The sequence below is a fragment of the Ictalurus punctatus genome, chromosome 2 (assembly GCF_001660625.3).
Source record: "Ictalurus punctatus breed USDA103 chromosome 2, Coco_2.0, whole genome shotgun sequence".
Classification (NCBI taxonomy): Eukaryota; Metazoa; Chordata; class Actinopteri; order Siluriformes; family Ictaluridae; genus Ictalurus; species Ictalurus punctatus.
The window spans coordinates 11,561,477-11,584,653 of record NC_030417.2 but is presented as its reverse complement, the minus strand read 5'-3'; the positions used below and the strand labels follow the sequence as shown (position 1 = coordinate 11,584,653).

General features: G+C 39.4%; 1 protein-coding gene across 4 annotated transcripts in view; it reads left to right on the top strand.

Moving 5' to 3' along the window:
* Positions 1-16,879, top strand: part of hivep2a (HIVEP zinc finger 2a) — a 68,623-nt gene extending 51,744 nt beyond the window's left edge. For all 4 annotated transcript variants that reach the window (XM_017492809.3, XM_017492791.3, XM_017492799.3 and 1 more), the window contains 6 exons: positions 6,648-11,680; positions 11,863-12,014; positions 12,375-12,550; positions 12,761-12,856; positions 13,035-13,966; positions 15,060-16,879. In XM_017492809.3, coding sequence (XP_017348298.1) covers positions 6,935-11,680; positions 11,863-12,014; positions 12,375-12,550; positions 12,761-12,856; positions 13,035-13,966; positions 15,060-15,755 — 6,798 coding nt within the window. In that variant the 5' untranslated portion in view covers positions 6,648-6,934 and the 3' untranslated portion in view covers positions 15,756-16,879. The remainder of the gene's footprint in view (positions 1-6,647; positions 11,681-11,862; positions 12,015-12,374; positions 12,551-12,760; positions 12,857-13,034; positions 13,967-15,059) is intronic.
* Positions 16,880-23,177: the final 6,298 nt, after the last annotated feature.

Genomic DNA, 23,177 nt, shown 5'->3' with positions numbered 1-23,177 from the left:
AGTCTTACCATATACAATTAAGACCAACATGAAGCCTCACTTTTTCCTGCTTTCTTTTGTTTTTCCCATTTGTAGCACAGTGTTCTCTGCTTCATCCAGGCAAAATGTACATTTAACAACTACAGCTGTACACCATAAAGCATGGCCTGTAATGTCACTTCTTTACACTGTCTGATCTTGGCACATTTTTTTGCAGACATCACCATAGATGCAATCAGTAGCAATTAAAGCATGAAAATGTCAGCAAAAATTATATCTTTTTTTTTTTTATTTTTTTTGTGCCTAAAGACAGCTTAAATAGACTAAATTAGCAATAACGCTGCATTCTGTTTTACTTTAATTAAAGTAATGCTGGCTATTTCTGAAACATTCCAGTTCTTAATTAACAAATGAATAACTCTTATAAAATATCCAACTTGATGCCTGTTTGTATATGTTTACATGACTCAGCAAGGTCATTCTAGTAGGTATACTCTGGGGACGTAACTGAATATGAATACATTATACGGTACGTATTGAACCAATAATGTGTTCTAAACAGATGCAAATACAGATACTCAATATTATAAGTCACAAATTTGCTGACTTTCGACTCAACATAAATTAAGAAAACCTGTGACTCTACTTTGACTTTCATCAATGACTTGTGACTTCACTTGGACTCGAGCCCTTTGACTTTGGTACATTTTCAAACATCAACTATTCTTTATCCCATCAAACAAGACATTTTCAGCAAATCGGCATCAATCCTCATTTCAAAGGTTAATATTCAACCAGTTCAACAGCCAGTCAACCTTCATTAGACAACGAGAAGGTTAAAAGAGTGCTCATTTCCTGACGACAGAGACGCTTCTGCAGTAGCCATGCTCACATGTATAAAGTAGCTTTCGCCTTAAAAAAATTATGTTTGCAACATGTAGAACCTGTGGTTCAAGAATCAGCTGCAAAAGCAACAACTTCAAGTTTTGTTTAGCATTTGAAGTTGCACCGATGGATACCCTTAGTGAAAATAGTCTACACCTCATCTCATGTGAAACTGAACTGAAATATTTAGTTTTATTGTAATAGTCATGCTTCTCTCAAATAACCATATTTTTCCACTGAGTTATAAAGTTTGTCTAGAAAATGATGAACACCATTTAAAAAAAAAATAAAAAATCTTGAATGATTTGTATAAATTTTCTAGATTAAAGTGATAGTTCAACCAAAAATGAAAATTCTGTCCTCAATTACTCCCCCTCATGTCGTCCCAAATCCGTAAGACTTTTGTTCATCTTAGGAACACAAATGAAGACATTTTAATGAAACCTGGGAGATTTCTTTCCCTCCATTTACAGACCAGTATCCAAAACTTTCAAGCTCCAAAACAAAAAGTTCATAAAGGCAACGTAAAAGTAATCCATGTGACTCCTGTGGTTTAATCCCAATTTTATGAAGCGATATGAATGCTCTGCGTGCGCAAAAAAAAAATCAAATTAAGTCTTTATTCACAAAATATCTGACACAAGATCTCTGATACCCAATCATGAGAGAACCAAGACACACACGTGTTGTGCTGATGCGAGAGTGGACAAAAAATGCAAGTCCTCATCTATGTCCAACTCTGCAGACATTGTTATTATGTGACTCAGTTTGTGTACAGTGTCCCTCTTCATCTGCTGTAAACAGTGCAGCGCTTCCAGGTCTCGCTGTATCTTGAGAGTGGAATGTCAGAAATCTCCCAGGTATCATTAAAATGTCTTCATTTCTGTTCTGAAGATGAACGAAAGTCTTATGGGTTTGGGACGATATGAGGGGGAGTAACAACCACAGATATTGGTTGTTTTCCATTGCTTGTTTTTTTTGCTTGTCATTGATTATTTTCTCAAACCGTCTTCCTTGTCTCTTCTACAATAAAGCTATGTCTTAAAGCTAGACGAATGAGTTTCCAGCAGCTTTCACTGGAATATTTCCATCACACATGGCAGTATGATCACATTATTAGGTCATGAATTTATTGATAGGAAACATCTTGATATTGTGCCATATGCAAAGTTTAATCAACCTGTAGGGTTGTTTTCTTGTTTATTTCTTCTTTCACTTGTCCATTGATTTGATATTGTCACATCAAGAGACCATTATGCTTGAATCAAAATGATTCTACGAATTCGAAACAATTTATTGTACCAACCTTTTATCAAAGACAGATGCTAAAGTAATAAATAATGCTGCTATTGAAAAGCTGTAAGATAGATGGAAACTTTCATGCAATTTATACATGCACATGTGTAAACACATACTGCTTGCACACATGTAGCCTATGTTTTAGCATATATCTCTATCCTATACAAGTTTTAGCTATGTCCGGTAGCACATGTACATTTCAGCACAGATATACAAACATGAGCCTTGATGTCTATGGTAGAAATGTTGAATCCATGTGAAAATCATCCCCAAAAGGACCGTTAAGGACAACTTAAGACAGCTTAGTGTTCTAATGACCTCCAGAGTTGATGAAAGGGAACATAACATTCACACACTACACTAGACTTTGCCCACATTTTAGTGACTAATCGCTGATAATAGCTTATGAGCTTGTGCATCCATTGGCCTATGTTATGATTTGAAAATGTTTTAATTTACCGTGTGGAAAGGACTCGATAACTAGTTGGCATTATTCAGAATAATCATCATCAATACAGTTATAATGACAGGTTAGCGGATCGCATCATGTACACTGTCATATCTCTGCACAGATCACAAGCAGATCTCTATTCCCCTCCACATGGGTAGTTAGATGTTTTTTGAGAGCAAATGCCCATCATTTGCCTAAATGTGAGCCTGTTGATGCCTTCTTTTTCCGGCATATTCACAGGCTCCCTCCTGCCTTCTTCTAGTGCCTGGCATTGCAGCTGGAGGATAATTGTGTATTCGACCAAATGTCTTGAAGGGCTGTGCAGTGCTGCGAATCCGGCTGACATCGCTCCCAGCCCACTCTGACCAAGCGTTGTGTAACTCTCCCCCTTTCATAACACAATTCATCAACAACATAACTCTGCATGTTATTCATGCCTTCCCCTCCCACACAGGAACTGTCACCCACACTCCTCACCCCATCTTGAGATGGCTGTGGATGCTTCCCACGCATACTTTCTCTCTCCAGCACTCATACACTTGTACATGCATGCGCACACACACACACACACACACACACACACACAAATACAAAAGCGCTAATAGGCACATGTACACCCAAACACACTCACACACATTCAAGCTCTCCTGGCCATGGTGTTAAAAATACCTCATCTTATTTAATTGCTTCCTTTCTGCTCCACATATCTCACTGAGAGTTCTTTCTCTTTTTTTGTTAGTCTGCTTCTTTGTGGAAAAGGAAATAAAACTGTGAGTTTTTTCCCCCTCCAGTCTGCTTCCAGTAAGCTTGCGTTTGCCTGTGCGGGGACCTGGAATGTGCAATATAAATCTGTTTTTTGACACTGTAGAGGTTTGTAACTTCCATCAGCTGACCATCTGGATGTGATTTAAGCTGGCTTCCCTATCTGTGTTGGTTTCCCTCCCCTGATGCATGCCATGCCTAGCCAAGGGATCACTTTGTGCTTCATCTTGCGGGTTCTAATGAGGAGTCAGCAGGACACTCCAGGTGGCTGACTTGTACACATTTAGGGTGATAGATCCCACAGACCTGCTAACACAGTCCAAAAAACACACTGTGGAAAGTGCTGGGTGAGGAAAAATACATCTTTTGTGAGGAGACAGGATGAATAGTAGAAAAAGAAAGGTGTGTATGTTGAGTATTATGAGTGAAGGTGTCATGAGAATATTATTAGTGGGTTGTTAGAGAAGGGTTTTGTCTTAGAAACTTCCTGAGCTACAATGTCTTTCCATTCTTCAGCCAAGGAATATTCTAGGAAAGATGGCAGCTAACTAGCTTGTCTCTGTCTTTGCAGAATGTGCTTCTTTATCTTCTTACACACATTATTAATCAGTGAAACAATATGTGCCAGCTATAAGAGAACACGATACTTCAGTGTAGGATCTGAAGTTCAGTCAGACTCTCACGGATGTGCTCTGCGAGTGCCAGTTGGAACTGTAAAAGAGCTGGATAATACTTAAAACACGAATCTAGAGAAATCAGTGCTTGTCTTGCATAATTTCTCAATTTGACGAGAAAAAGTCGCATACAAACCCAGAAATAAATTTTAAAAAAGGATTCTGCAAGAACTCGCTCCAATCCGTTCCTTTGTTTCAGTGAAATACTCGTTGATTGGAGACAAGTTGTTGAAGTATTCTGTCATGCAACTAATGATGAGAGAGAGGAAAAAAACAACTCTGCCTGCTCTGCTAACAGCGTACCTCCTCGGTATCATGGGCAGGATGTCATCTGGCCAACAGAGAAAAGATAGAACCTGATATCTGGATCATCCATCCTGGCTCATCAGTAACCCCATCTTCCTCCTTAGAGCTTGTTTGGGTGGGGATGCAAAGCCCCAGGACCATACATTCCTTGTTTTGACCTCTGGATCAACTTAAAGCCGAGAAGTGAGGCATTGTTATCTAATTATATGTGTCACATTCCTGATTTTTCAGTCTTGAAGTTGCAAAACTATTTTTTAGTATGGAAAAAAAAAAAAAAACCCAGAGAAACAGCCAGGCTTGATTAAATTTCCATTTGGAACAGCCATATAGACATATTACAGAATATGACTCTTAATTCATAAAAAATATCTGATCTGCTTGTGTGTACGGGTGTGTGTGTGTGTGTGTGTGTGTGTGTGTGTGTGTGTGTGTGTGTGTGTGTATACGTACGAGTGTGTATGTATGTGTGTGTACGGGTGTGTGTGTGTGTGTGTGTGTGCACACGCGCTTTAGCATGTGTATTTTCCACTTACTCATTCTTTTCAGACATCATTATTTTCTTGACAGTGTGTATATCCTGCTCACACATTCCTGTGCACACACAGAAAAAGTGCACCAATGTATTTTTGGTCTGGCTTTTAAAAAACACATAGAGTTGCTAAATTCTGTTTCTACAGCTTGTGCTATCCTTTTTCTCTTTTTTTTTTCTTCCTTTTTTTTTTTTTTACCAGCTGATCATTATGAAGTATGTTGAAGGGGAGAGGAAAGATAGAAGGAAATATTTTCTAATGCAGAATGATATAGGCAGCAGAGCTCACTATAAAACTGCAAAATGACACTCTGTGGGGAAAAAAAGCATAAGAAACGATAAGGAATTTATGTAGAAGATATATTTGAATCAGGACAGCATGGTGGCGCAGCGGGTAGCATTGCTGCCTCACAGCTCTAGTGTCCTGGGTTTGATCCTGAGTTTGGGTTACTGTCTTATTTTGTATGGGTGTTCTCTGAGTTCTCCGGTTTCCTCCCACTGTCCAAAAACATGCAGGCAAGTGGATTGGTTACACTATGTAGTGGTTACACCCTAGTAGTGAATGAGTATATGAGAGAGAGAGAGAGAGTTTGTGTGTGTGTGTGTGTGTGTGTGTGTGTGTGTGTGTGTGTGTGTGTGTGTGTGTGTTTTTGTGGTGCCCTACGATAGACTGGTGTTTTTGCTTTGTTCACTGGTATCATAATTTTGTTTTGGTATTATAACTTTTAAATGGAAGTGAACATTAGGTACTGAAAATCATGTTTAAAATGATCTAATGATGAGCTTGAATTTGAATGTTTGTTTAATTATGCATTAATTAGGCTATTTATGTGCACTATTTTAGAAGTATTTCACATTCTTCTGCATTCACTTTCTCTCTCTCTCTCTCTCTCTCTCTCTCTCTCTCTCTCTCTCTTGCTCTCTCTTGCTCTCTTTCTTGTTTATCATTTATAAAAATGGGTATGTTGCTAAAACTACACAAACCTGCTATACACCAAAACCAGAAACCCTTGTGCCGCTGCTGCTTGTGGGTTCAAACTCATGATTCTTGGTTTGTGAGCACATATTTTCCTGTGTCAGGAATGGAAGAAACTGAAAACAAAACAAACTATAAGTTAAAGTTTCAGGTACTATAAAAACCACTGGCTTTTCTGCTGTGCTATTTTTAGTGCTCACTCCAGCCCCCAGTCGTCGGTGTCACATAGTTTCCTCACTATTTCACAGGCAGCTTCACAGAGATGAGGAAAAAAAGCACATAGAACATGTTGCTTTAGCATCATGCTGAGTCTTTTGGGGACATAATGAAACTCAAGATTTGTAGTAGTGTGTAATAAAAAAACATTTATTTTGAAAGATCTTACATGTTTACTTTTAAGCCTTGATACACGGCTAAGCAGAAAAACAACAGAGCAATGAACATGGCATCATTTCTTCATAGTTCTGTGCCTTTAGACACCCACACACATCTGACATTAACGTCACTTGTGTTCCATAGGCTATTTTTAAACATTTGTGTCTTTTTAGAAAATGAGTGGGCATGGTTGTTAATGGTGAAATGTAAAAGGGTGTCAGCTTCTCTGTTTCTTTTCATTGACAAGATTTAACATGCTTATTAGAATAGCAAGCTCTTACAGAACATTCAGTATATTTAGTCAAAAATATTTTAATGTTACATTTGCAATAGCATGCATAAACTAAACTATATTCAAAACATTATTTGTATATATTAAAAATAATTGTGTTCTCTCGTTATCTTTTGTAGATACCTAAGGAAGACTTGAAGATAAGAGAAGTCAGCGTGGACTTGGATGAAACTAAAATACTTAATGAATGTAACCATGCCTAAAGAATAATTGATACAAAGAAGTTTGGCTTTTGGTTTTAAAAAAAAAACTCATTTTTAAAAATTCAAATCTGGATCAATTCGGAAAATGGAAATGGAGGACCTTTTGTTTAAGTGCCATTGTTATTAAATCACCTGGCATGACTATATATTTGAATGCAATTTAATAAACAGTACCTTGAGAAACAAAACTGAAATACAGAATAATGGAGCCACATGGAACAGCTGCTGGACAGAAATGCAGCAAGGAACCACGTGAGAAAAACTCTTTACAAAGAAAGTGGGTCTCTGAGCCCTGCACTGGTACAAAGGGAAACACTTACGCAGAAAGCTTGCAAAGTGGTATCAGTGGGACGGTTATTGCAGCTTCTGGAAAGCTGCGTTTAGGTGCAGAGTCTCAATCATCTGCAGAAAGTCATTTTTTCCCCAGGTCTTATTCCTATCAGTTACAACATTCATACCCACAGCAGCCCATACAGAAGCCTTTCCTAACCGGTACAAAGTCACAACCTGGTTTGGAGCCCCATGCTTGGCCTTTCCCAGGCAAATTGCAGTCTCTGCCACAAGATGATGTGTTTTCTGTGCATTCACATTCTCATGGAGCTTTCCCCCGTCAGAAGTCGCCAAGTTTACCTAGTGCTTTTTGCCAGTATTCACAGTCAAGCTCTGAGCAAAAAGAGGAAGGACATAAGAAGGAGCAGAAACCCAAGAAGCCAGGCAAGTACATTTGCCAGTACTGTGGAAGGGCATGTGCTAAGCCCAGTGTGCTTAAAAAACACATACGATCACACACAGGGGAACGGCCCTATCCATGTGAACCGTGCGGCTTTTCATTCAAAACCAAGAGTAATTTATATAAGCATAGAAAGTCTCATGCTCATGCTATTAAAGCTGGACTTGTACCCTTCTCTGAGCTGGCAACTCGCACAGACATTGATCAAGCATCTTCAGTTGGTGAAACAGAGGTACAGTCTGATGGAGATCAAAGTACTGACACTGACGAAGAAACTGCAGAGGGGGCCATGTACCCGGAAAAAAGTAGCTCCATACCACAGATATCATTTGACTCCAACAAAGGTCCTTTAGATAAAGGTGGTGAACCAGCATATGCAGACTCGGCAGAAGAGTTGGCCATGGCATCTATGAAAGTGCCTATTTTAATTGTTCCTAAACAGGGGCTTACATCAGCAACCATCGAGTGTACCCCATTCACAGAAATTAGGGGATCCAATATCAGAGGAATGGTCCAAGGAGATGAGTCACATACTGTCAAACAGAGACTTGCTTTAAGACTCACTGATAAAAAAGGCCAGGACTCAGACCAGTCTCTGAATCTGTTGAGTCCACACAGTAAAGGTAGCACAGATTCTGGCTATTTTTCTCGCTCAGAGAGTGCTGAACAGCAGATTAGTCCACCTAACACCAATGCAAAGACATACGAAGAGATTATGTTTGGAAGATCTTGGTATTACCGACCCATCTCCAGATCTAGACATCCCATTACAATGACTGCTACTGCTAGTCCTGACTCGCAAAACAAATCTGCCATGATAGAAATGGACATGGGAAAGATTTCAGAGGATCACATATTTTTCAGAGGAACACAAATGGTTGCAGCATGTGACCCAAAGCAGTACCCTCGAGGTGCTCTCCTGGAAGCTCCTTCTGAGACAGGCCCACTTTTAAGAAGTAACTCAATGCCAACATCATCCCCTACCAATCTTAATGTTCCATCAGCTCTGAGAGGGAGTCACTCCTTTGATGAAATGATGTCTCCAGATGATGTATTTTATCCAGGGGCTGCTGGTCTAAGGAGACTGAGAAGACAGGCTGCTTTTGAGCATGGGGAATCTGAGAACTATGGCAAAATGGGAGGTCCATTTGCAGCTATGAAGATGGGGGAGAGAGATCAGTTGATGTCTGAGTTCAAAGGCTCAGGATCAGAACTTGCTTGTCCTGAAATGCGCACAGCATATGGCAGCTGTGGTACAAAGGTTGGAATGTCAGAGATGACCACAAGAAAACGTCGTAAAGAAAAGAGTGTTGGTGATGAGGAGGATTGTCCTGGGCAGTATGATGACATGAAAAATGTGTCTCTTGAAACATCTGGGGACTATGATCTAAAACAAGGTAGTCAGGAAACTTTAGTGGCTGCCCATACAGGTAGAGGATCCATGTACAGTGGTTACAATTCATTGGAAAGTTTTGATAAAGTTGTTCATCCAGAGGATGTTGTGCTTGTTCAAGATACAGACCGAAAGGCTGCTGGCAATGTAATATCTGTTATTCAACATACTAACTTGCTTAGCAGGCCAAACTCATTTGAAAAGACTGAGTCAATTGAACATCAATCTTATCATCCAGAAAAGCCTGTTGGCCAACTGTCTGAGCAGTCTGACGCTGAGAACAATGATGATGTGCAGAGTCCTGACTCTATTCTGAGGTCTGAGAGCATGGAGCATCAACAGCAAAGTGACAGTGAATTAGCATCCATTTCACCTAGTCAGCAATACCATATGCCCCACAAACTTGTACGGCAACCTAACATTCAAGTACCTGAAATTAGAGTCACAGAAGAACCAGATAAACCAGAGAAAGAACCAGAGGTGCCAGCTAAAGAACCAGAAAAGCATGTGGAGGAATTCCAGTGGCCACAGAGGAGTGAGACTCTGTCCCAACTCCCAGCAGAAAAATTGCCTCCAAAGAAAAAACGTCTGCGTCTTGCAGACATGGAGCACTCATCTGGGGAATCAAGCTTCGAGTCTACCTGTACCAGTCTATCAAGGAGCCCAAGTCAGGAGAGCAACCTGTCCCATAGCTCAAGTTTCTCAATGTCATTTGATAGAGAGGATAACATGAAGTCAGTGTCACCAACCAAGCAAGAAGATTTTAGTAAACAATCAGAATTTTTAACTGTACCAGGGAGTGGTCATTCTCTGTCAATACCAGGCCATCACAAGGAGATGCGTCGCTCCTCATCAGAACAGTCACCTTGTGGTTTACCTACTGAGGTCCCAGAAACTCGTAGCAAATCATTTGATTATGGAAGTCTGTCAACCAATTCAAGACAAGGGGAGTTATATGCAAGTGCATCATCCATGAAGGAACGTAGACGTGGATATCTGGTTAGACAGGCATCTCTGAGTGTCTATCCTGAAGTTGTACCTCAAGAGCAATGCTCTGAGTTAAACATTAAACAAGAGCTTTCTGACCCCCATGCTTCACCTTCTTGGCAAGGCACCTCATCTCTAACTGCTCTACCACACCTTGTAGCTGGAAGTGATCTAGTAAGGCAAAAAAGAGGATCATATCACTTGCTTCAGCAGAGCATCAGTGAAGACAGCCAATCAGACGACTTGCAAAAGTCACCATGCTTGCCAGGCCAACTGTCAACAGACAGTGAGGCTTCAATACATGAGCACATGAGCCAGGATGTAATGCACCACTCCTCAGTTCCAAGTAGCTTGGTGTCATCACCGTTTTTTCAGACAGTGGTCTGGTATACTGACTCAACACGACCCAGGCAACACCAAGGTATCCATCAGCTGCAGAAATTACATATCCGACCACCAAATCAACAACCTAATGTACAGAAATCCCACCAACCTCTTCATCAAATACAGGTGCACAATGAATCAAATACTGATGGGGCAAGTCAAACATATCCTTATGTCTCAAGAGGTTCTCCACAAACTATTGGCACTTCATCAAAAGTGCTCACCACAAACTCAGTTTTCTCACAGCAAATTCAGCCAGGATTTACCACTCAAAATGTAGGTTCACAGCCATCACATCCTGGAATGCTAGTTCCTGTTAGAATTCAAACAAATGTGCCATCATATGGTAGTGTTATGTACACAAGTGTTTCACAAATTCTTGCTACTCATGCTCAAAGTACTACTTCTCTCAGATTAATAGGCTCAGACAATACATCTACCAGTTCACTTACGGGCATATCTTCAAAACACCCAATAGGGTTCAATTTATCAAAACTATTAGGTCATCCAGAAAGATCTTTGCAATATCCACTTTGGAAAGTTCCTGAACCATTACCTGGAAGACTGAATACTGGCATACCGTTGTCACTGACATCAGGAACTATTTCAACTACAGATGCCTCCTCTAGTATTGGAGGGAGTAAGAGAATGCTGTCACCAGCCAGTAGTCTTGAACTTTTTATTGGAAACAAGCAACAGAAACGGATTAAGGAGGAAAAGATGTATGGTCAAATAGTGAAAGAGCTAAGTGCAGTTGAGTTAAGTAATTCAAGTGCACCAAATGATGGTGACGCATCACCACAGCCTGATGTTTTAAAGAGAGATGACTTAGATGATCTAGAGAGGATGTCCTCATCTCCACCAGCTAATTACCCATCATCTATATTCTCCTCTGCATCTGATGTGCCACAAAAGGAAAGTTTTACTCCACCTCTACAAATTGTGATGAACACTTCTAAAAGAGTTGAGTCCCCAGAGGAGCTTGATGTAGACAAAGGCACTCCAGACACCATCTCAGGCCCTGAATCAATGATCTCTTCCAGTGATACTCAAGATGAACTGAAGCAGACCAAGATCCCAGTAAACATGTTGGTGCAACTTGCTGCCAGTCAGGGTGGTGCTGTATGTGGGAGCACTCTCCTGCTCACTGACTTAGCAGATGTTGATCAGTTCTTTCAGTTTCCAAGTCTACGTACAACAACAAGTGTTAGCTGGTGCTACCTAAATTACACCAAGCCAAACTATGCTCAGACAACTCCCTTAACCTCTGTTTATGGCTCATGGTGTGTCAGCTCCTATAACCCAAACCCACTCAGCCTCAGCACCAAGGCAACCCTGGCATTACTCTGCTCCAAACAGAGGAGAAACACAGAAACTTATACAATGGCTGCCATGTATCAGCCAGGGACTGGAAAACTTGTCTCATCCCTGTCGTGGAAGCAGAAGTTTGAGCAGGTAATGAATTCCAGAGGCTTGGTTAAATAAGTCAAAAGAACACATGTAATTTAAGTGAAATTATGACCCCATAGCTATGAAACGTGCACACCACTTTACTATGTATGTTTTAATACTTATTCTCTATTATGTTTCGAATTTGAAACATCTTCATGTAATATTTTCTTGGTTTACATTTATAGATGAAGCCAGAGCTCATGAAGCTGGATATTGGCAAGTTGGGAAAGAAAATTAAAGGGGTAATCTCAAGGGACAGATTGAGAGAGGACCATGGAGAGAAGGAGGCTTCATCAAAGCAGGCTGAACCTACACGCATTAAAATCTTTGAAGGAGGGTATGTTCAGATTTGTGTCATCATTGTATATGTATATCCAACCACAAGCTCTTGGGATTTGTTTGGCTCCCTATTTTGAAGTCCAATTAAATATTAATGTGGTTGTGACACAGAAATTCCAGTTTCTGGATGGTGTTTCTGTAAACAAGTAGTACTGAATACATTTAATGTTTCCACAAGATAAATTGAATAACTTTGATCAATTACATGAATTTGCAACCTTGTATGTTGCTAATGCAAGCTTTGAGACATGAAAACCTACTATTTTAATGCTTTTAAAGAAGGTTCAGCTTCTTTAAATATTCACTTTATATAAATGAAACAACATAATTTAAATACGTAACCATATGTTAAATTCAGGTACAAATCCAATGAGGACTATGTTTACGTGCGGGGCAGAGGTCGGGGAAAATACATATGTGAAGAGTGCGGTATCCGCTGTAAAAAGCCAAGCATGCTGAAGAAACACATTCGCACGCACACTGACGTTAGGCCATATGTCTGCAAGTTCTGCAACTTTGCTTTTAAAACAAAAGGTAGGTTTCTTCCTCTATGTATTGCAAATATCTTGTTGTCCATATGTATAGTTCGAAAGAAGATCTGAATTAAGGTGTTTAATTTGAGATAGCAATGCAGATATTTACTGTGCCATAGAAAAAGCTAATTGAAATTTTGCTACTATTGATGTATTGAAAGGCCAGCCATATCCTTGCCCCGTCTTTAAAATTCTTAAACTCTGGTTTCAGGAAACCTGACAAAACACATGAAGTCAAAAGCCCACATGAAGAAATGCTTGGAGCTTGGGGTGTCGGTGACATGTATAGATGACGTGGAGGGAGTTGGTATGTTTTTATTTTGAGAAAAGCCAATAATGTGATGCATATTGAGTTCTGTACATTCTGGAATAAATTATATTAGCTTAATTGAAAAGAGGACCCCTTACACTGCCAGCATTCATTTGAAATAGCCCAATTAATTCTTTAGTGCACAATTAAGAGGGTTTTTTTTTTCCTTCTTCAGATACTGCTGAGGAGATCCAAAGAGATACTGGAAAGATTGGCATGTTAGAAATCATGGCGGAGCACCAATTTTCAGATGCTGATGATTCAGATGGGGCTGAGGAAGATGGTGATGAGGTGGATGAGGATGAAGATGATGATGACGATTATGATGGTGATTCAACACCAAAGACACCCTCTCGAAGCACAAGCCCACAGCCCTATGTCATCCCCTCACATTCTGTCACTGCAGTTGCTGCATCCCATGACACTGGCCCTGATCCATTAGGCTCAGCTTCGAAGCAGCCACTGTTTGGTTATTATGCTAGTTTGCCCAGTATTCAAATCACTCAACTCATGGTGCCTAGTGAGAAGACTAGAGAGAGCCAGATGGCAGAATACCAGAAACTGCTGCAAGGAGCTTTGGGTGAAGACCCCAAAAACAGATTGGAGATGCCTAGCTCCATGGGTGAAGACCCTGGCTTGTCGCCAGAGCATAGCTCATCTTCTTTTGAATTCTCTCCTTCTCGTCTGTCCTCACCTAGCTGTGACTCCTCACCTCTTCGAGAGCCCTCACCGAGTTGTAGGTACTTGTCCCCAAAACGGGACCTCTCCCCACGGGGTCGTTTGTCACCAAGAAGGGAGGCATCCCCCCTTAGACCTCTGTCCCCCAGGAGAGATATGTATAGAAAGGATCTGTCTCCAAGGAGAGACATGTCCCCCAGAAGCCTCCTTTCACCTATCTCCCATACAGGGTGTCCAGTGTCTCCCGCAAGAGATCTCTCTTACAGACGTGAGCTGTCTCCCAGAGGCCGCCACAAGGGCATACTGAGACCATTGTCTCCCAGAAGGGCACCTCACCCTCACAGTGGACCTTGGACACTCAACCAGCATCCACATAGAGAAATGGTTTCAGTGGCTCAAAAGAACAGGAGCCACTCAGAAATGAATATGGTAAGTGACTTTTATTGAAATTGATAATTCATGCTGTTATTTTCTGTTATGCTCTTATGTCTTATCAGTATTATGAATGAATGCCTTTTATTGTCACTATACACATGTACAATGAAATTAAGAGCCACTCCTTTTTTTGTTCCGTGCAAACATGTACATTCAATAAACAAGAAAAATAAACAGATAGATAAACAGATAGATAAACAAGATAGATAAACAAGATAGATAAGCAAGATAGATAAGCAAGATAGATAAGCAAGATAGATAAGCAAGATAAATGAACAAGATATATAAACAAGATATTGGGGTCTATGGGGGAGGTACTATGAAATGCACAGTTTTGAGACACTATATACATGTGCTGTGAACTCAGTACATGTATGTGTTTATAATGGTAATAGCTTTCGGGAAGAAACTATTCTTAAATCTACTAGTCCTTGTTTTGATGCACCTGTAACGTCTCCCTGAGGGCAACAACTTATACTTGTGACTGTAATAAAATAATTTTCTGCACATCCAAACTGACCAAGTTAAAACATGTAGATAATTTTTTTTAGGAAAGTAATAATTGTATAAAATGTATTGAATTTATTACAAATCAGAAACTAAAATCTAAATTAAGATAAGTATTCAGGCCCTTGACTAAAGGTAGGGTTGTAGTCAAGACTGCCATTGTCGAGTCTAAGGACTAGCCGAGGTCGAATCATGATAGAGTCCAAATGAAAGTGGGTCAGAGTAAAGATTTTTGTATTGGCTATGCCCGATGCTTTAACATTGGGACTGATAAATTTTTCCCAATTTTAGCCATGCAAGCCCAAGCCATGACACTACCTTCACCATGCTTGCACAAAGCTGGTATGTTTTGTATGTTTTTAATCCCGGTTCCAGAAATTTTGTGTTCTTTGTTCCACTCTGGCCTTCAATCAATCAATCTAACAGGGAACACCTGGGCAACAGATGTCAGTCACATGTTCCAATATTTTAAATCAATTAAAAAAATTCTGATTTGCATAGCATGTCAGAAAAGAAAACATATTGCATAGCATATTACTTTAATTACTTTAAGCTAATTACCTGACTAATATTTTTTTAGAATCAGAGGAAGAGTTGCTATCCACAAGGAGATATTCACAGCACAGGAGCTCCCTCTACACACCAAGGTCTTTTTAGCCATCTTCCCCTCCACTCCCAACAACAGGTTCGTACACTATTCCCTATGATTCCAATTGGTGGAATCCAAATAGTGCCAGGCCTGGCCCACCCCGCTCGCCTTCCTCTTAAGACAGCTACATCAGAGGAGTCCAGCGAGACATCTTTCCGCTTCTCAGAGGGTTGTGAATCTAACAACACCCAAGGTGCAGAGGATTCAGCTCAACCACAAGAAATGGCCCTGTCCCCAAAAGCTGTAAGTTCAGTCCCCTCACCTTCTTCTCAGAGGTCCAGAGATGACGGTAAGAAGCAAGAAGAAGGCATCATGACATGCACTAAGGCCATTGCTTCTTTGCGCATTGCCTCAGAGGAACCCTTAGGAAAGGTGGCTGGTTCCATCGAGCAGATCCAACAGCACACATTGTCTCATTCTCCTACCCCCCAGCAAGAGAGTACAGCAAGGGGGATTCAGAAATTTAGTAGCTCAGAGTTCAGGCATGCCAACACAGAAACTGGGGTGTCTGCCACATCAAAGGCTCCCACAGGAGCCTGTCCCACTCTTTACATTACAGGGGCTACAGAGAGGTCACCCGACCCACAGGGCCATAGCAAGAATCCATCCAGCACAACAAATGACTGACAACAGCTGAATAATGTCAAAATGGAGGACAGTACATTACACTCATACTGTATGTTTACGCATACACAGTCACACTCAAATACTAGAGTGTACATGTACAGTGTAGCATGCCTTTTATAACCTGGTTTGCTGTTTTAACTATGGTTACTTTCTTATTTAAAATGTTAGAGAATAACCTATATGTTAACTTATACCTGTATATGAGCCTGACCAAAATTGCTTATGAACTCTGTCTGGTACTCTAAAGTGTACAGATCTGTGTGCCTTTTTTCATTCATGCTTATATTCTTATAAGCATATAAAACATGAAGACATGTAAATATGTCAAAAAATTTGTGTATCAGCTTTGTATTAAATGCAGGTTGCTGTCTTTTTGGACACCGGAGTCTAAATGATGTGAAGTATCAATATATGTACGGTTGCACTAAAACATATTTTTATATGAGTGAAATGAAATGGCTTTTGTGTACAGCATCAATTCTATAATAATATTTATTGTATCTTGTTTCATAAATTGTAAAAAAAAATTTCTTAATGTTGTGAATGCCTTTGCTAAGTAAAGCATGGATTTTACTATTGCGTAATAAGAACAACAACATATGTAAATGGCTTTCTATTAGAAATATTCATATACTTCCAGTCAAACTTGTTTTATTGGGTTTTCTCTCTGACACACACAAAAACACACACACACACATACATACACACCACGTGTGTGTGTATGTGTGTGTATAAATAATTGTATAATTTCTTTTACATTGGCAAACCACATAACACAGTACAATGATTGGTAGCTTTAAGTTCTGACTACCCCTTGTCTGTCAGCTAAATAGGCTACACACTAGTTGTGATATTGCTGCTCTTTTATTTAGAACTGTCAAGCATTAAGTGAATCAGCTTGTCGACTTGTTCACTTCCTTTGAAAACATTCTGAATTGGTTGTGAAATGTTAATCATGTCGCTTGAAGTATTTGTTTTATTGATTAGTATGGGGAACATTCCAACAGATGTATATACTGAATGCCCATAATCCTCTATACTCACACTCAAACATACATTGAAGGAGTCCATGGGCCATGCCATCAGTCCACAAACCTTTTTTTTTTTTTTTTTTTTTTTTTTTTTTTTTTTTTTTTTTTTTTTAAACAAACAGTTATAAGTTGGTAAACTCCAATAATAACTCTTAAAATGCACTTTATATTTCTTAATCTTTTCAGAAAGATAATCCTGTGCTATAATGCTATATCTGAAACTCATGCTATATCAATTTTGGAAGTGGGATTCATGCAGATTGAAAACTGTCTCTGATTAAACAATTTAACTGGAGCATGGAGCCAGAGCACTCCCATGTGTAAATCTGTAATTTGTACTGTGTGTATTTGATTCATGTTATTTACTCCTTGGACATTTTTGTCAATAGTATCTGGTATTCACTGTTAAGTGTATTAATATGTAAAAATCCAAGGTATCAAAAGCATAAATCATTGTTATGAAAGAGAAAGACATACATGCTATACATAAATGGGTAACTTTGTGATGTCAGTGAAAATACATTATCATACACAATTTTGACAATAAATGACAATACAAAAATAATAATAATTAAAAAAAACCTTCTGGATTGTGTTTTCAAATAAATGCAACTGTGAAAACTTTGTGTGTACTTGATGCTACTACTATAAATCTATTAACAGCTATTAATCTACCTATCTACACCCCATCATCTTTGAAACAGTGCCTATTAATAAAGTTGATATACTTGAACAAAACCACAAGGAAAATAAGCTTTTTCAATCATTTATTCAACAGAAATCTCAATAGATATGAGATTCTTCTGTGGAACATAAGTATAATAAGTACACCCTTGGGCTCAGAAGCTAGTATTGCCCCTCTTTAGCAGAAATAACTTCTTGTAGGCATTTTGCATAATTGTCCACCAGACTTGCTGGAAGTTTTGACCACTCTTCCATGCAATATTCTTTCAGTTGCAAGATGTTTGAGGGTTTTATTGAATGTACTGAACGTTTCAAATCCCTCTGCAACATTTCAGTGGGATTCAAATCCGAGCTTTGACTAGGCCATTCCATAACCCTCCATTTCTTCTTTTTGAGTCATTCCTTGGTGGAGTTGCTAGTGTGATTAAGATCATTATCCTCTTTAAAGGTCCAATGAATACAAGCAGTCCAGTCCCTGAGGCAGTGAAGCAACCCCAAACCATAATATTTCCACCACCGTGCAGTTAATATGAGGTGCTTCTCCTGAAAAGCTGTCTTCAGTCTGCACCAAACAAGTCTGTTGTTACTGTGGCCAAACAACTCTCTTTGATTCGTCTGTCCAGAGCACATTATTCTAAAATGTCTGGTCTTTTAAGTCAATTAAAATCTGCACCACTTGTAGATGATTTTCCTTACAGTGGAATGATGTATTTCAAATAATTTGGAGATCTTTTTAAATCCCTTGCCAGACTCATAGGCATCCACAACCTTTTTTCTGAAGGACTTACAGAACTCTTTAGATCTTGGCATGATGACACCGCACACCTCAGTAGCAAGGGGAACACGAGGCACTATATATGAGAGGGGTATAAATAAGACAAGGTTCCATTTGCACTCCCTTGAACACCTGATTCTAATTTTATGAATTTGAAGGTGTGATAAATGCTGGGGTGCACTTACTTTTTCCATGTGACTGATCCTTTTTTTTTTTTTTTTTTTTTTTTTTTTTTTTTTGTAGAAAATGACTTTTTTTTTTTTTTTAAATACCGTAAAGAGCAGTAAACAGTAGTACATGAAACAAAGTCAATATTTGGTGTGACAAAAAAAGGAAAATAAAGTAGTCTCTGGTACAATTTGTGCTGTTTTATAAGGAAATGAGCCGTAAGTTTTATTGAACATCTTGTAGAACCAGCCACAGTTCTTCTGGAGACTTTGACTGTCGCACTTGCTACTTATTTTTGCAGCAAAACACAGCAGACTTATTTTTTGTCTTAAAAGTGGTCTCACTTACATAATTACATAATGTGCTGCTTTCTTTAATGGCATACAAACATTTTTCTGTAACATTTAATTTTGTGCTAGAAAACAAATATTTGGGAATCTAAAATGTTTTTCTGTCATAAAATAAAGTTTGTACTAAAAAATAGGGTGCCTAAAACCTTTGCACAGTACATATATATATGCGTATATGCGTATACGTATATATATATATATATACACAGTTGCAATCAAAATTATTCAACATCCATTGCAAATCAGATTTATTGTCAAAATTTCCAGACATTCAGCTGTTTGCAATGAACAAATTTTTCAAGTGGTTTCCCCAAATTTAACTGAAAATGCAACTTTAGTGATATCTCCAGTTTCAAAATTATTCAACCCCTTCAGTGTAAACACCCTTTGCTGTTATGACCTGCTGCAAATGAGATGCATATCTTCTGGCAGCATTCCTGAGGAATCTTAGCCCATTCCTCATGAACAATGGCCTCCAGTTCACTAGTATTCTTGGGTTTGTGTGCTGCAACCGTCTTCTTCAAATCCCACCAGAGATTTTCTATGTGGTTCAATTCAGGTGACTGTGACAGCCCTGTAGAAGCTTCCAGGACTTGAGAAAAATATATTTGAAGTATATACCCAGCGATATTTCACATTTTTTTTAGTATACCTGGGTGACTAGGAACAGGAAATTGTTCAGCTATAACTTCCAGTTTCACAGGGGTATAAATATGAGGTAGCACATAGGCCAAATTCCCTTAGTCATTCAGACCAATGGGTAAGACAAAGGAATATAGCTGTGATATGTGTCAAAAGGTTGTTGAGGTTCACAAAATGGGAAGTGGCTATAAAAAATGAGATTAGCACAAACACTGAAAATGCCTGTTTCCACCATCAGGGCAATAATTAAGAAGTTCCAGTCAACTGGAAATGTTATGAATCAACCTGGAATTGGACGTGTGTCTATATTGTCTCAATAGACTATGAAGAGGATTGTTTGAGTGGCCAAAAAATATCCAAGGATCACAGCTGGAGAACTGCAGAAATTAGTTACATCTTGATGTCACAAAGTCTCCAAAACTACAATCTGAAGTCACCTACATCACCACAAGTTGTTTGGAAGGGTTTCAAGAAAAAAAAACTTTACTCTCATCCAAAAACAAACTCAAGCGTCTTCAGTTTGCCAGACACTACTGGAAGTTCAAATGGGATCGGGTTCTATGGTCAGATGAAACCAAAATAGAGGTTTTGGGCAGTAAACACCAGAGGTGGTTTTGGCGCAGACAGAGCAGTAGCCATATGGAAAAGTACCTCATGCCCACGGTTAAATATGGTGGTGCCTCTTTAAAGTTTTGGGGCTGTTTTTCTTCCAGAGGACCTGGACATTTTGTTAGAATACATGGAATCGTGGACTCCATCAAATATCAACAGATATTAAATGAAAACCTGGCTGCCTCTGCCAGAAAGCTTAAACTTGGCCGTGGTTGGATCTTTCAGCAGGACAATGATCCAAAACATACATCAAAATCAACACAAAAATGGTTTACTGACTACAAAATCAAGATCCTGCCATGGCCAACCCAGTCTCTTGACATGAAACCCACAGAAAACCTGTGGGGTGAACTGAAGAGGAGAGTCCATCAGTGTGGACTTCAAAAGAATCTGGAACGATTCTGTATGGAGGAACAGTCTTAGATCCCTTGCCATGTATTCTCCAATCTCATCAGGCATTATAGGAGAAGACTCAGAGCTGTTATCTTGGCAAAGGGAGGTAGCACAAAGTATTGACTAAAAGGGTGCCAATAATTGTTGCACACCTATATTTAACAAAGATTTCAGAGCACACAGAGCTTACAGTGAGGGAAAAAAGTATTTGATCCCCTGCTGATTTTGTACGTTTTCCCACTGACAAAGAAATGATCAGTCTATAATTTTAATGGTAGTTGTATTTGAACAGTGAGAGACAGAATAACAACAAAAAAATCCAGAAAAATGCATGTCAAAAATTTTATAAATTAATTTGCATTTTAATGAGGGAAAAAAGTATTTGACCCCCTCTCAATCAGAAAGATTTCTGGCTCCCAGGTGTCTTTTATACAGGTAACGAGCTGAGATTAGGAGCACACTGTTAAAGGGAGTGCTCCTAATATCAGTTTGTTACCTGTATAAAAGACACCTGTCCACAGAAGCAATCAATCAATCAGATTCCAAACTCTCCACCATGGCCAAGACCAAAGAACTCTCCAAGGATGTCAGGGACAAGATTGTAGACCTACACAAGTCTGGAATGGGCTACAAGACCATTGCCAAGCAGCTTGGTGAGAAGGTGACATCAGTTGGTGCGATTATTCGCAAATGGAAGAAGCACAAAAGAACTGTCAATCTCCCTCGGCCTGGGGCTCCATGCAAGATCTCACCTCGTGGAGTTGCAATGATCATGAGAACAGTGAGGAATCAGCCCAGAACTACACGGGAGGATCTTGTCAATGATCTCAAGGCAGCTGGGACCATAGTCACCAAGAAAACAATTGGTAACACACTACGCCGTGAAGTACTGAAATCCTGCAGCACCCGCAAGGTCCGATGCTCAAGAAAGCACATATACATGCCTGTCTGAAGTTTGCCAGTGAACATCTGAATGATTCAGAGGACAACTGGGTGAAAGTGTTGAGGTCTGATGAGACCAAAATGGAGCTCTTTGGCATCAACTCAACTCGCCGTGTTTGGAGGAAGAGGAATGCTGCCTATGACCCCAAGAACACCATCCCCACTGTCAAACATGGAGGTGGAAACATTATGCTTTGGGGGTGTTTTTCTGCTAAGGGGACAGGACAACTTCACCGCATCAAAGGGACGATGGACGGGGCCATGTACCGTCAAATCTTGGGTGAAAACCTCCTTCCCTCAGACAGGGCATTGAAAATGGGTCGTGGATGGATATTCCAGCATGACAATGATCCAAAACACACGGCCAAGGCAACAAAGGAGTGGCTCAAGAAGAAGCACATTAAGGTCCTGGAGTGACCTAGGCAGTCTCCAGACCTTAATCCCATAGAAAATCTGTGGAGAGAGCTGAAGGTTCGAGTTGCCAAACGTCAGCCTCGAAACCTTAATGATTTGGAGAAGATCTGCAAAGAGGAGTGGGACAAAATCCCTCCTGAGATGTGTGCAAACCTGGTGGCCAACTACAAGAAACGTCTGACCTCTGTGATTGCCAACAAGGGTTTTTAAACCAAGTACTAAGTCATGTTTTGCAGAGGGGGTCAAATACTTATTTCCCTCATTAAAATGCAAATCAATTTATAACATTTTTGACATGCGTTTTTCTGGATTTTTTTGTTGTTATTCTGTCTCTCACTGTTCAAATACAACTACCATTAAAATTATAGACTGATCATTTCTTTGTCAGTGGGCAAACGTACAAAATCAGCAGGGGATCAAATACTTTTTTCCCTCACTGTATATCATAATCATAATCCTTGGCCCCACTAGTTTAGAGAATATGTATTATGTTCTAAATTGGCTACAATCAATGGATTGAAAACAGTGGATTCACTTGTCCATCAGCAGCTTTTCAATTTGAGCTTGTGTGATATCTGCCCTTTTTATAGTGAACATATACAGGAGCTGATTAGGAAAGTCTGGCTCAATTTAACAAGTTGTTAATCTATGTCATGATATCAATTAATCCAGATTATCAATATTTAGTTGAGTGAAGCTGGCTATCATAAAGAAACCCCAAGTTTGTTGATCTTGCTTTGTGGTACAGCTCTCTGGTCTATTTCCAATCTTCAACTGTCCAGTAGAAGATACTACATTAGCAATATACTTATTACTGAACTATTATTAAATGTTATATTAAATGTTAGACTTCGAAGAACACTATAAACTCACTTTATGATAAAACTGAAATCTACCTGCAAGCAGCGATTTAGGCAGTTAAGCACTTTTGGCTTGACCCCTTAGAAAGAGAGATGGAAGAAAACCAGATTCCACTGGGACAATCAGCTCAAGGAGATTAAATTAAACTAAATTAGAAGACAAAATGTGAAACTGTTGCTGTGATTTCGCCTCACTTCCTGTTTTCAGTAGCCCTCTGTTTAAAAATAAAATCACCATGGCAGAAAATCTAATATAGCAGAAATGAACATCATGGTATCCTTTAAAATTGGCATGGAAAAGTGGAAAGTGGAATCTGCTGGTTAGGTAGCTAAAACTATCCTCTATTATTGTGCCAAATTAGGCTGGGCTGAATGCTCCAAAAGGGACATTTTTGAGGCATAAGCAAATGAATGTGGAGAAATGCAAATGGATGGATACTGCCCCTGTTGGCCAGTTTGAGTGACATTGAAACAGTTCTATACAAGTAGTACTATTCAAGTTAAGATTTATTCAAGTCAAATGCTTGCTGAAAACTGATTGGCCCTGAGTG